At 55.6% G+C, this 13001-nt stretch overlaps 1 protein-coding gene across 3 annotated transcripts; it reads left to right on the forward strand.

Moving 5' to 3' along the window:
- Positions 1-489: 489 nt before the first annotated feature.
- THAP4 (THAP domain containing 4) lies at positions 490-12681 on the forward strand. Of its 3 annotated transcripts, none has more exons than XM_069865235.1 (6): positions 490-580; positions 1544-2694; positions 10351-10510; positions 11407-11516; positions 11881-11984; positions 12346-12681. In XM_069865235.1, the coding sequence occupies exons 1-6, from the start codon at positions 504-506 to the stop codon at positions 12463-12465; spliced, it is 1722 nt and encodes a 573-aa protein (XP_069721336.1). In that variant the 5' UTR covers positions 490-503; the 3' UTR covers positions 12466-12681. The 3 variants fall into 3 exon arrangements, with proteins under 3 accessions (XP_069721336.1, XP_069721337.1, XP_069721338.1); XM_069865237.1 differs by lacking the exons at positions 490-580; positions 1544-2694 and adding exons at positions 4942-5081; positions 5255-5752; XM_069865236.1 differs by lacking the exons at positions 490-580; positions 1544-2694 and adding an exon at positions 4936-5752.
- The last annotated feature ends 320 nt before the right edge of the window (positions 12682-13001 follow it).

The raw sequence follows: 13001 nt of genomic DNA on the forward strand, positions 1-13001 counted from the left end.
CTCCCTCCACCGCATCCGGTCGCGGCGCCACTTCCGGTCGCAGCGCTACTTCCGGTGTCGGCGCCACTTCCGGCCGCGGCGATTGGCCTCTGGCGGCACCCGTCCTGGCGGCCGCCATCTTGCCGTACGGCGCGGGGACCGGGGGTGGGGGGGCGGCGGGGGCCGGGCTGGCGGGGGCGGCGCGGCTGGGCTCGCCTGGGCTCGGCTGGCGGCGGCCCATGACACCAACGCCCGGGTAAGTGCCGCTCGGCGCCTCCTCCCGGCCGGGCGCCCCCCCCCCCACCCCGCCTCGCAAGGCGCCTGCGGCGGCCCGAACCGGCTCCGCGTCCCCGTTCCCCGTCCCCGTTCCCCGTGGGCTCGGAAGATGGCCGCTCCCGTGAGGCGGCCGCCATGTTGCCGCGGGCAGCGCCGCTGCCATCTTGCCGTACGGCAGCCCCCGGGGCGGGGGGTGGGGGGGGGGCCGGGGCGGGCCCGGGGGTGGTTGGGGGGGGGGGGCCGGGGCGATGGTGATCAGCTGCGCCGCCGCCAACTGCTCCAACCGGCAGGGCAAGGCGCGCGGCGGCACCGTCTCCTTCCACAGGTAAGGGCCGCCCGCACGGCTGGGCCGGCGAGCGCCGCCGCCGCCACCCCCAACCCCCCCGCTTTTGTCTCCCGCGGCACCGGGGGGGGAGCGGGGGGGAACGGGGGCCTCCCGGGCCCGAGGGTGGCCACCAGGGCCCGGGAGGTAGCCACCAAAACGCAGCGATGGCCGCTGTCATCGCGCTGTCATCGCAGGGCAGTAGCCACCCGTGTCTGGCCGGTGGCCGCCGTCCTCGCTGACCGATTAGCCACCGCTCTGCCCGGGAAGTGGCCACCCGTGCCCAGCCGGTTGCCACTGTCGTTACAGGCCGGTAGCCACCGGTGTCCAGCAGCAGCTACTGTTCTGCCTAGTTGGTAGCCATCTGTGCCCGCCGGTAGCCCCCTATGCCTGGCCTGTGGCTGCCATCCTTACAGGCCAGCAGGCACCAGTGGCCACCATCGCCCCCGGTCAGTAGCCATGGGTGCCTGGCAGTGGTCACCACCCTCCCTAGCCAGGGCAGCCCAGCAGCAGTCACCATCCTGCCTGGAGGTGGTCCCCAGCCAGTGGCTACCTGTGCCTGGGGGTGGCAATCGGCACCCAGCCAGTGGCTACCGGTGCTCAGCAGCCAGGGGCTGCCTGACAGTGGTCACGTTCTCCAGGCTGCCCAGCGGTGGTCGCGTCCTTCCAGCCAGGGTCACAATCTCCAGGGTGGTCGCGTTGCTCATCCGTGGCCAGGGTGCCTGGTGGTCACCAGCCGGGCTAGTGGCCAAATTGCCAGTGACAGAGGCAACTGTTCTGTTCAGCTCCGTGGCATCTGTGGATGGAAGGCACCAGTCATGAGCTCTTTGGCCCAAAGCGACGCATCCTAGAACAAACGTAACCCCTCAACGCAACCTCCATGATCCAAACCCAGGCCCAACCCTTCTCGCCTCCACATCATGACTTATTTGTTCCTGGTTCTTATCTGTTTGGTTTTTGTTGTAGGTTCCCTCTGAAGGACTCAAAGCGCCTGATCCAGTGGCTCAAAGCAGTTAAGAGAGACAACTGGAAGCCCACCAAGTACTCGTTTCTCTGCAGCGAGCACTTCACCAAAGACAGTTTCTCAAAGCGGCTGGAGGACCAGCACCGGTTGTTGAAGCCCACGGCCGTCCCCACCATCTTCCAGCTTGCAGAGGAAAAACACGACGACCTGGGTTATGTCGGACACGGAAAGGAAATAGCGAGCCCGGAGCCGCTGCGGGATGGAGAGGACCCAAGGGAAGGAGGATGTGAGGTAGCTCAGAGGACCCCGTCTGCCAGCCAGGACTTCATGGTGATGCAAGGGACGAAAGAGATGGAGGAGGAGACTTTACAAGCAGAAATTGGATCAATGTCTGAGGAGAAAGAAAGCCTCCGTGGTCAGCTGGGCAGCTCTCGCAGAAGGACGTTAGGTGATAAATTGGTTGCAAAGCCTAGACCTCAGAAGAAGCCCAAGAGATCTTCTGTGGAGGACCGTCGGAAGGCTGCCTGGGTGGGCAGCTGGGTGGCAGACAGGAGCGGCGTGTCGGTCGACGACTTCACGCCTCCCGCCTCTGGTGCTTGCAAGTTCATCGGCTCCCTGCATTCCTACAGCTTCTCCTCCAAGCACACCAGGCCCTCTCTCCCAAAAGAGCAGCTAGAAAGGAAAAGGCCAAAGAGAGACATGGGACCCAGCTGCAGCAACCAGCTCATGGGACGCGAGAAGGCCGTAGCCGAAGGCTCCCCGACTTCCTCACGGACTGCTACCCCTCAGAAACCTTCCCAGGGTTTGTCGGCATCCCCAGCTGACCTCACCCCGCAGCCGGCCGCTGAGGCCGTGGTGGGACAGAAGGGGGACACGGATGCCAACCCCATGTCCATCAACGAGGTCATCATGTCGGCCTCGGGAGCTTGCAAGCTCATTGACTCCCTTCATTCGTACTGTTTCTCCTCTCGGCAGAGCAAAAATCAGGTGTGCTGCCTGCGGGAGCAGGTGGAGAAGAAGAACGGAGAGCTGAAACTCTTGAGGCAGAGGATCAGCCGCTCTGACAGTCAAGTCAGGAAGCTGAAGGAGAAGCTCGATGAGCTGAAGAGGATTAGTTTCCCTTACTTGAACAGCCTGCTGTCCCAGGACTGTGGTCAGTATTCCCGGGGCTTTGCCTTGAGGCAGAGCTCACCATTTTCTGAGCAATAAGGCTGTTGAAGTTGGAGGTCATAAGGATGTGGTGGGTAAAAGGGATGAGCAAAGTATGGTTTTAGAAGGAGAAGTAGCAGCTGGTGTTAGAACAACAGGTAGAGGTGAGATAAACAGGGTTTTGGGCACGTTTCTTAGACTTCAAGGCAATTCCTGGTGTGAAATGGGAAGCTGGGTTGTAGCGTTGCAGACAACTCTCTTGATGAATTTGGGTTTGGTTTTTTTTCCTTCCTGGAATGTTTTAACTCGTTTGTGACTCAGCACTGGTTGGGATTTGCCTTCCCTTGGATTTTGCTTGTGAAGCATTTTGGTGTGTTAATGAGCTGCCGTGGGCAGCAGGTATCTGGGAAAGCTGCTGTAGTCTTCTTCAGTCACGTAGGAAGTGCTTGTGATCTTAAATTCCATGTACTACGCTCGGGATCCGTGAGATCTAAGTGAAGTGGGAGGTATCGGCTGTGATGGTGTCACTTGCTGGTCACAAGGAGTGTCTGCAGGACTCAGTGTTGGGGCCAGTCTTGTTTAATCTCTTTATCCGTAATCTGGATCGAGTGGCCCCTTGGTGAGTTTGCAGATGACGCCAAATTAGGCAGGAGTGTCAGTGTGCTGGAGGGCTCCGCAGGGGGACCCGGCCAGGCTGGATCCATGGGCCGAGGCTCCGCAGAGGGACCCGGCCAGGATGGATCCATGGGCCAAGGCTCTGCAGAGGGACCCGGCCAGGCTGGATCCATGGGCCAAGGCTCTGCAGGGGGACCGGGACAGGCTGGATCCATGGGCCAGGGCTCCGCAGAGGGACCCGGCCAAGCTGGATCCATGGGCCAAGGCTCCGCAGAGGGACCCAGCCAGGCTGGATCCATGGGACAAGGCTCCGCAGAGGGACCCAGCCAAGCTGGATCCATGGGCCAAGGCTCTGCAGAGGGCCCCGGCCAAGCTGGATCCATGGGCCAAGGCTCTGCAGGGGGACCCGGCCAGGCTGGATCCATGGGCCAAGGCTCTGCAGAGGGACCCAGCCAGGCTGGATCCATGGGCCAAGGCTCTGCAGAGGGACCCAGCCAAGCTGGATCCATGGGCCAAGGCTCTGCAGAGGGACCCGGCCAAGCTGGATCCATGGGCCAAGGCTCTGCAGAGGGACCCGGCCAAGCTGGATCCATGGGCCAAGGCTCTGCAGAGGGACCCAGCCAGGCTGGATCCATGGGCCAAGGCTCTGCAGAGGGACCCGGCCAGGCTGGATCCATGGGCCAAGGCTCTGCAGGGGGACCTGGCCAGGCTGGATCCATGGGCCAAGGCTCTGCAGAGGGACCTGGCCAGGCTGGATCCATGGGCCAAGGCTCTGCAGGGGGACCTGGCCAGGCTGGATCCATGGGACAAGCCCAAGTGTATGAGGTTTAACAAGGCCAAGTGCCGAGTCCTGCACTTGGGTCACAACAGCCCCGTGCAGCTCCAGGCTTGAGGAGGAATGGCTGAAAAACTTCCCGGTGGAAAAGGCCCTGGGGATGCTGGTTGACAGCAGCTAAACATGAGCCAGCAGTGGCCCAGGTGGCCAAGAAGGCCAGCAGCATCCTGGCTTGGATCAGCCCTGGGGTGGCCAGAAGGAGCAGGGAATGGATTGTGCCCCTGGGCTTGGTGCTGGTGAGGCCGCACCTCGAATCCTGGGTTCAGTTTTGGGCCCTCACTTCTTGTGTTTGTTTTGATCATTTCCTCTGTTGGAAGGCAGAAAAAGTCAGGAAATGGATAATGAAGTGGGAAGAATCATAGCTGCCCCATCCCTGGAGGTGTTCCAGGCCAGGTTGGATGGGGCTTGGAGCAGCCTGGGCCAGTGGGAGGTGTCCCTGCCCATGGCAGGGGTGGGACTGGATGGGCTTGGAGGTGCCTTCCAACTCAAGCCATTCTGTGATTCCCCGATGCTCTGATAGTCTTTGTTGGTAGCAACGTTTCAGTTGTCCCGACTCACCCGATGTGTAGCTGTGGTGATGTTATGAGCTGTGAACCTGAGCCCGCGTGATTTTTACCTTCTACAGGCAGTGCCTTTGGTAAGGGGAGCGTCAGTAAAGCCACCAACTGGTTTGACTGTGCAGGTCCTTACCTGCCTGCGTCCCAACTCCCCACGCTGCAGCATCTCTCTCCTGCTGCCTGGCGTTCTGCTTCCATTCACACATTTACGAGCAGAAAGCTTTGGGCTCCGAGCCATTAAGCAGATCTTCACTTGGGTGCTTGTTCCCAACTGGGTTTTCCTCCAGAGACACAGGTACGTTCCTGCTGACTGGATCCCAACGGCAGATGACTGGGAAGAGCAGGTTCCTGCAGAACCGCACGTGAGGCTGGTGACTCAGCTGGGTGAGTTTGGCTCCTGGCGTGCTCTGACTGTCACAGGGCGCTCGAGCAGCCTTTCCCAACCTGTCCTAGCAGGTGAATGGCCTGACTGATTTTAGAAGCCCCGTGCTGTTCCCTGCAGAGCTGCCGCAGTGACCTTCTCCGTCTAACGTTTGGATTTGCTGCGTGTTTGGCAGGAAAATGTTTCCTTCTGAGGTTCGTGGGCTGAAGGCTGAGGAACGCTTCCAGCAGAGGAGCGCAGTTAGGCACAGCGCGCCAGGCAGAGTGAGGTTAGATGTATCTTCTGGAGAACATCAGGCTGCTCTAGGAGAAAGCAGGGAGAGCCAGCGAGCAGATATCGATCCAGTGTCCTGGGGAAGGGAAGACTATTCCAACAGCACTGTCCTCTGGTACGTAAGTGCTGTCTGACCATCCTGTTCCGCTTGAAGGTTCCACAGCTTTGCTAACACAGGCAGGAGAGCTGAGATTGCAGGATCACCTCACCTTAGTGCTCCAGTTTGGTTCTACAGTGAAACTACATCTCCCAGCAGGCAACTGGGATAACTGCCTTACGGAATGGTGAGCTCACTTCCCTTATAGCCATCTTGTCAACCTGTGCCAAACACTCTGTGGTGGTTTGGGAGCCAGGCCAAGCCTTAGAGACCTAACCCAGCAAACCATGGCTGCAAACGCAGGTACGATTCCTGGGGATTGTGGTTATCACAGAGGTAAAGCTGTTGGAATTCAGCTGTTGGAGCCAGTGTGGAGCCCCTTCCATGCTGTGCTGCTTTCATGAAGGTCATGGTAAAGGCAGGAGAGCTTGCTAGAATCCACCTAAAAAATGATGAGAACGTTGCTAGGAATCTGTAGGAAATCGTGTTCCTTCCAGCTTTAGATTTGTCTTTAAATGTTTGTACAAAGACAGCATAGAAACGGGGTCATTTCTAATACTTTTTACACGTGAATGAAGCGTAGTTGGTGAACTCTGGGGAGAAAAGGAAGGGTTAAAACACTGAAGGACTGGTTTTGTGCGGAGATGGAGTCCTGATCCCTGGTATATGGGGCCTGAGAGGGTCTTTCCCACTGTCAGCCCTGGCCTGGCCAGTTTTGGCAGCAAAAAACGAGCAGTTGGGCTCCCAGTTCCCATCTCCCCTGCTCCTGGGGAAAAGGGAAATGAGAGGAAAAAGGCTTGTGGGTTGGAAACTAAAACTACAGCTTTAATGAAATAATGATAATGATGAAAATAATAAGAAAATAATAAAAATATATACAAATCTATGAACTCGCGCCCCCTTCCCTCAATGACTCCCTCCCCACTGGTGCTGCAGAGCAGGCAGGAGGGAAAGGGTCTGAGGTGAGGAGGGAGCTGGGCTCAGGATCTGGATTCAGGAACACACAGATCTGGGGTCAGGGCAGGCAGACAGACAGATCCTCAGTGGACATCAGCCATCGGAGAAGAGAGCGAGATCCCCGTAATCCCTCAGTTTTAGCCCAGTTTGGGGGCCCCTCTCCTGTCCGCCCCTCCCTGCAGGTGCCCCCCTTTCCCCCTTTCCCTGCGGCTTCCCCAGCTCCAGGATGTTCTGGGTTTCTGTAGGAATAAGTACAAGCACGGGCCTTTCTGCATCCCAGTGCCCCGTGCGATCGCTGCGAGAGACAAACACTGTCTGAAAGACGCAGGTGACTCTCAGACAGGGAAGTTACTAGAGGAGACTGAGCTGAAGTCGGAAAATGATTCTCCTTTAACTCAAACCACAACACCAATCAATCTGGCTGTTCTTATTGCAGAAAATAAACAGCAAAATCACATTTCTCAGTGATGATGAGAGGTGAGATTGTGCAAGGATGCAAGATGCTGTGCTTTCATCTGGCTATGCAAGACTTGAGCACCAATGCTTTCCTGTCCAGTTTAGCTTGAAAAGGAGGTGTTTATATGGCATCACCATGATTCGGGAAGAGAATGCTGTTGTTCTGGGGTGAAAGGTGCTGCTTGCGGTTTTTGTTTCCTGGGATGGGAAGGGCCAGGGGAGAAGATTGGTGTAATGGGTGTTACAAGGAGCAAGGGAGCTGTAAAGTCGTCCAGGAGTAAGATAAGGAGCGGGAATATGTGTGCAGAGGTGAAAAGCAGGGCTGAGTCTGCGCAGGAGGCACTGTGCTCCGCACAGGAGCGTCCAGCCTGCAGGCACTGCCTGGCACACAGCAGCTTTGGGATGTTGGTCACAGAGGAGGTCGCTCTTTCAGCGCCACCATGGAGAGAAAGGGGGCTGGAAGGTGGGAAACAAGACTCTGCTGTTCCTGTGTGGTTTTTTTCCTTGGTGGAATGGTCTCTTTTTTCCTAGTTTTTTTTCTCTGCATTAAGCATTTCATTTGCACTGTGTCGGCAATGACTCGCAACAAAGAACCAGCTTGCAACAAGGAAGCGATGAAAGCGCTAACTAAGGAGAACTGGAGAGAAAGTAAAATATATTGAGGGAGGCTTGGACAGGATGTTTGGCCTTCTTGTAATAGTGGACTATCTTAAAGTATTTTTCTGTGTTCTGTAGTGCAGGAGAACTCTGACCATGCCTGCAGGAACATAGCAGTGCGTGGTCATTAGATTAATTACTAAGGCCATAAGATGAAAATTTGTGACTATAACCACATTCCCAGCTTTTAGAGCAGGGATGGAGCCAGAGTGCATCAGTGCTAGGAATTCAGCCTGGAGAAGAGAGGTCTCTGGGAAGACATTATAGGGCCTTCCGGTACTGAAAGGGGCTCCAGGAAAGCTGGGGAGGGGCTCTTTAGGAGGGCCTGGAGTGACAAAACGAGGGGGAATGGCTTTAAATTGGAAGGAGGAAGATTTAGATTGGACATTAGGAAGAAATTGTTGATGCTGAGGGTGGGGAGGCCCTGGCCCAGGCTGCCCAGAGCAGGGGTGGCTGCCCCATCCCTGGAGGGGTTCAAGGCCAGGTTGGATGGGGCTTGGAGCCCCTGATCCCGTGGGAGGTGTCCCTGTCCATGGCAGGGGTGGGACTGGATGGACTTTGAGGCCCCTTCCAGCCCAAACCAGTCCATGGTTCTATGCTGTACTGGTTTACTGGAGGAGCATCACAAGGCATGTAAAGGGGTGCAACGGTTGGGAAGGGCAGCAGAGTGTAAAGCCTCCTGTTCTTAACTATGGAAAAAGTATGCTGAATAAGGCTGCTTCTGAGTTCCCAGAACCTCCATGGTGGCAATTTAAATCCAGTAAGTGACTTGGTTGAAGCAAGGACTGCAGGAGCCTGCCCAGCTGTTGCTGGACGCCCCACACTTTGAAGCCTGAGAAGCTGCTGTATGAGTTGCTTTGGCTTTGTTGGTTTTTTTAATCATCTTTTTCGCTTAAGTTTCTTGCATCAAGTATTCACAAGCTTAGGTGAAACAGGTTGGCTGAGTGCTCATGCTGCAGTTTTATGGATAAAGCTGCATAGGAATTTCTGCCAGCGTAACTTTCTGTGCCTGGGAACCCCCTTGAGAACCACGCTGGCTGAAACCCCTGTAGACATGGCCTGGGGAGGCTGTGCGGCTGCTCTGTCTGGTTTGTCTTGTGGCGGGGAGAGCACATTGTCTCCTGCTTCAAGGCGTCAACAACCAGTTCCACTCTTACTCTGGCAGTGCAGGAGGGTTGGAACTGGATGATCTTGAAGATCCCTTCCAACCCAAACCATTCTGTGACTTCTAAACCCTCCGTGAATGGGAAGGGTGTGGAGTTTGGAGGAGTGAAGTGGCGTCAGAGGGTGAAATGATGCTAACTCATGTGCCCAGGATGTGAACTGGGCAGGTTTGGCCCTAGTGGCTTCCCGAAGAAAAGAGATCTTGGTGATCAGGTTGCTTACATGTCTATGGCTTTTGCCTCCCAACCTGTTGCGTCTTGTGAGCTTCATAGCCGATTTCAGTTGGATTTTGTAGAGGAGCAGAGGTCTTGGCACGGGGAGAACGTGGATCTGTTGGAGCGAATCCAGAGGAGGAAGCGAAGTGGGAGCCCACTTTGGAAGTGGGAAAGCCTGCTTCATCGGGCACCTCCAGCCAAGCTGGGTGCTGCACAGCAAGGCACTGGAGCCAAGCTGTGGGCGCTGGAAACAATCGGTTAGCTTCTCTTGGTTATAATGCATGGGAATGGCCAATGCCATGTTTTGCCCCTCTGTTGTTTCCATGCTTTGTCCTGAAATGCCCCAAGACTAGTGAGCAGAAGGAAAGGCAAATACTCGATGGAGAGATCCAGCTCCTGGGTGTGTGCCACCTCCTGCCCCAGGAGAGGGCAGCAGCAGCCCGGGAGACAGCCTTTCCTGGCTGCTCCAAAGCTCTCCTCTTCCCTGCTGGGAGCCGGGGCTTGGAGAGAAACGCACTGTATGCAGGTGGAAGGCAAATAGTTGAAGGGGGCACGATACATTCTGTACTCACAAAACGTGGATCTGTTGGAGCGAGTCCAGAGGAGGCCGCAGAAGTGATCCAAGGGCTGGAGCACCTCCCATATGAAAACAGGCTGAGAGCTGGGGTTGTTCAGCCTGGAGAAGAGAAGGCTGCGGGGAGACCTTAGAGCAGCTTCCAGTACTGAAAGGGGCTCCAGGAAAGCTGGGGAGGGGCTCTGGATCAGGGAGGGCAGGGATAGGACAGGGAGAACAGTTTTCAGCTGCAAGAGGGGAGATTGAGATGAGATGTTAGGAAGAAATGTTTTGCTGTGTGGGTGGGGAGGCCCTGGCCCAGGCTGCCCAGAGCAGGGGTGGCTGCCCCATCCCTGGAGGTGTCCAAGGCCAGGCTGGATGGGACTTGGAGCCCCTGATCCAGTGGGAGGTGTCCCTGCCCATGGCAGGGGTGGGACTGGATGGGCTTTAAGGCCCTTTCTGACACACACCATTCCGTGATTCCTCTGAAGTGAGGCTGTGTTGCCTTGGTCTCCAAAACGTGATGGCTACTCAGTGCTTGAGAAGAATCAGGCCGTACCATTAGAGATTTAGTTATCATTTAGTGACAATTCTTTATGCTGAGATTTCAGTCGTCTCCTTTCATGTGTGTAGGTGGAAGGGGGCTTCAGACCAGGCTACAGAGAGGAGTTAGAAATAGACCGCCTGGGTCGTGCTCTCTGTAAGCCCAAGAGCAGGTTTGAAAACAAACCTGCTTTCTGTTCATTGTTCCCCATCTCCCCTTGGACCTCGGAGCCGATGCTGCTGGCTGTAGAGAAAGGCGTTGCTACCACGTTGGACTGGTTTGTGTTCACCTCCACCCAGCTCCCAGCAAGCTGCAGAGCACACAGCCCTGAATTTTTTTTCTTCTGCTTCCGCAGAGACTCCCCAGCTGAATCCTGTGATGGAGCCCCTGTCTTGGATGCTGGGCACCTGGCTCTCGGACCCGCCGGGTAATGGCACTTACCCTACAATGAAACCCTTCCAGTACCTGGAAGAGGTGCACATCTCTCACGTGGGGCAGCCCATGCTCAACTTTTCGTAAGTCTGAGGATTTATCTCTGTTGGCAGCAGCTTTTTCATTCTAAGTGACCAAATGTACAATTCCAAGGCCTCATGAACAATAAATCAGAATATGAGCTGAACTTTGATTCTTCTTGAAGCGGGAGAAATAAGTCTGCTCTGTTACTGCCTGCAATTGAAATACTCGGCTCCAGCTCTGTGAAGTAGCTGTGTCTGTAAATTATCCATCATTTTCCATGTTTACGTCTCCCAGCCAGGAAACGCTGTCAGTCTTGCTCTTTTCCAGTCACACTGCAGGCAGTCATGTGGTTAAAGAAAATACTGTTTCCTCTGAGATGAAACCTCACCTCGAATGGTGTGTTCAATTTTAGGCCTCTCACTACAAGAAAGATATTGAGGGGCTGGAGCGTGTCCAGAGAAGGGAACGGAGCTGGGGAAGGGGCTGGAGAACAAGGGTTCTGAGGAGAAGCTGGGGGACCTGGGACTGTTTAGCCTGGAGAAAAGGAGGCTGAGGGGGAGACCTCATCGCTCTCTGCAGCTCCTGAAAGGAGGTTGTGGTGAGGTGGGTGTTGGGCTCTTCTCCCGGGTGACAGGAGGCAGGACGAGAGGAAATGGCCTCAAGTCACGCTAAGGCAGGTTTAGATTGGACATCAGGAAAAATGTCTTCACCAAAAGGGTTCTGGGGCCCTGGCAGAGGCTGCACAGGAGGTGGTGGAGTCCCCATCCCTGGAGGGGTTTGGCAGGCAGGTGGATGAGGTGCTCAGGGATCTGGTTTAGTAGCAGGCAAGCACGGTTGGGCTCCGTGATCTCAAAGGGCTTCCCGACTAAATGATTCTGTGATTCTATAAAACCAGGCCGAACGCCGTATCGTCAGCGTAACGAACAGCAGCCTCTGTGTTTTGCTTTCCCCTCAGGTTCAACGCCTTCCATCCGGACACCAGGAAGCCCATGCACCGGGAATGTGGATTCATCCGCCTCAAACCCGACACTAACAAGGTGGCCTTCATCAGTGCCCAGAACACAGGTACGGGATAGCCATGCTGGGGAAGAGAGGCGCTCCTCGCCTCACTGGGCCATTGCGTTACTTTTCCAGAAGATTATTGCTCCTCTCACTGTTCCTTTTCATTTATTTTCACTGGATGGGCTTTAAGGTCCCTTCCAACCCAAACCATTCCATGATTTTGTGATTTAAAGTCTGTCTGGCGAGGTTTTTCGCGGCAGTATTCAGTGTCTGATGTTGAGTGGATCTGCAGTTGTCAATATGTGTTCATTCAACTCGAACCATTCTTGAGGAAGAGTGGTAGTCTGTTACGTAGCCGAATAATTGTGCTGCTGTGGAGTAATAAGCTTTGTATGCAAATAACACCTATGACCGTGCTTCTCTCTAGGTCTGGTGGAGGTGGAGGAAGGGGAGGTGAATGGACAAGAGCTGTCGATAGCTTCTCACTCCATAGCCAGGATCTCCTTTGCCAAGAAGCCCCACGTAGAGCAGGTGAGTGCACACGTGGCGAGCAGCTCACGCAGTACTGCTCACCCCAGAAGGTGTCTAGTTGACAGGACAGGTCGATTAGCATGCTTTAATTACAGGAGTGGTGCCAGGGCACTGCCTTGCTCTGCGGGTAGTGGTCCTGGGGGCTGGGAGCTGCTCTTTCAGAAAGGGCTGCATTCTTTAGGAGAGAAAAACATCTTCTCCTTTCTTGGCGTGGCTGTAGGGAGCAAATCCTGCCCTCTGTGGCACTGACAGCAACCGCAGGGATGGCAAAGGGAAGGATGACAAAGTGCAGGGAAGAAGTTGAGACCGTGGGTGCCGTTAGCTTGATTCGTTTTTTTCCTCCTCCTCACCCCCCTTTTAGATTACCAGAAAATTCAGGCTCAATTCCGATGGCAAACTCGAACAAACTGTCTCAATGGCAACCACTACGCAGCCCATGACCCAGCACCTCCACATTACCTACAAAAAGGTGATGCCCTGACGCCGGGAGGGCCGGGGTTCCCCGCTGAGAGCGAGGAGCAGGCTGTTGTGCAGCAAGAGCAGCGGCAGCTCAGGAGCGCAGCCTGGCAGACTCTGGAGCTGGCTGCCCGCTCTCTCCCCCAGGGCCACGGAGCTGCCCGTCCTCTTGAGAATGTTCCTCAGATGTTTCTGTAATGGTATATTAAAAAAAAACATAAATAAAAAGCTTTTATTTTTATGGCTGCGTCCGTGGGCATGATTGCAGAGTGATCTGTGCGTCCCTCTGCTCTGGCAGTGGTTACAGGGGGGCTTTGTGATGCCTGATCCGTGGAGGGTGCTGGGTTGCAGTTCCAACCTCCCGGACCCTTTTCTGCAGCCGGAATAGCGCTGCGGAAGCAGCAGCGTGAGGCGTTTGCATTGAAGGGATAGACCGAAGGGGAGCAGGAGACAGAGTAGGCAATGAGTGCTCACAGCCCAGAAACCAAACATGTCCTGAGCTGCATCAAAAGAAGCGCAGCCACAAGGGTGAGGGAAGAGATTCTGTCCCTCTGCTTCGCT

The sequence above is a fragment of the Phaenicophaeus curvirostris genome, chromosome 10 (genome assembly GCF_032191515.1).
Source record: "Phaenicophaeus curvirostris isolate KB17595 chromosome 10, BPBGC_Pcur_1.0, whole genome shotgun sequence".
Classification (NCBI taxonomy): domain Eukaryota; kingdom Metazoa; phylum Chordata; class Aves; order Cuculiformes; family Cuculidae; genus Phaenicophaeus; species Phaenicophaeus curvirostris.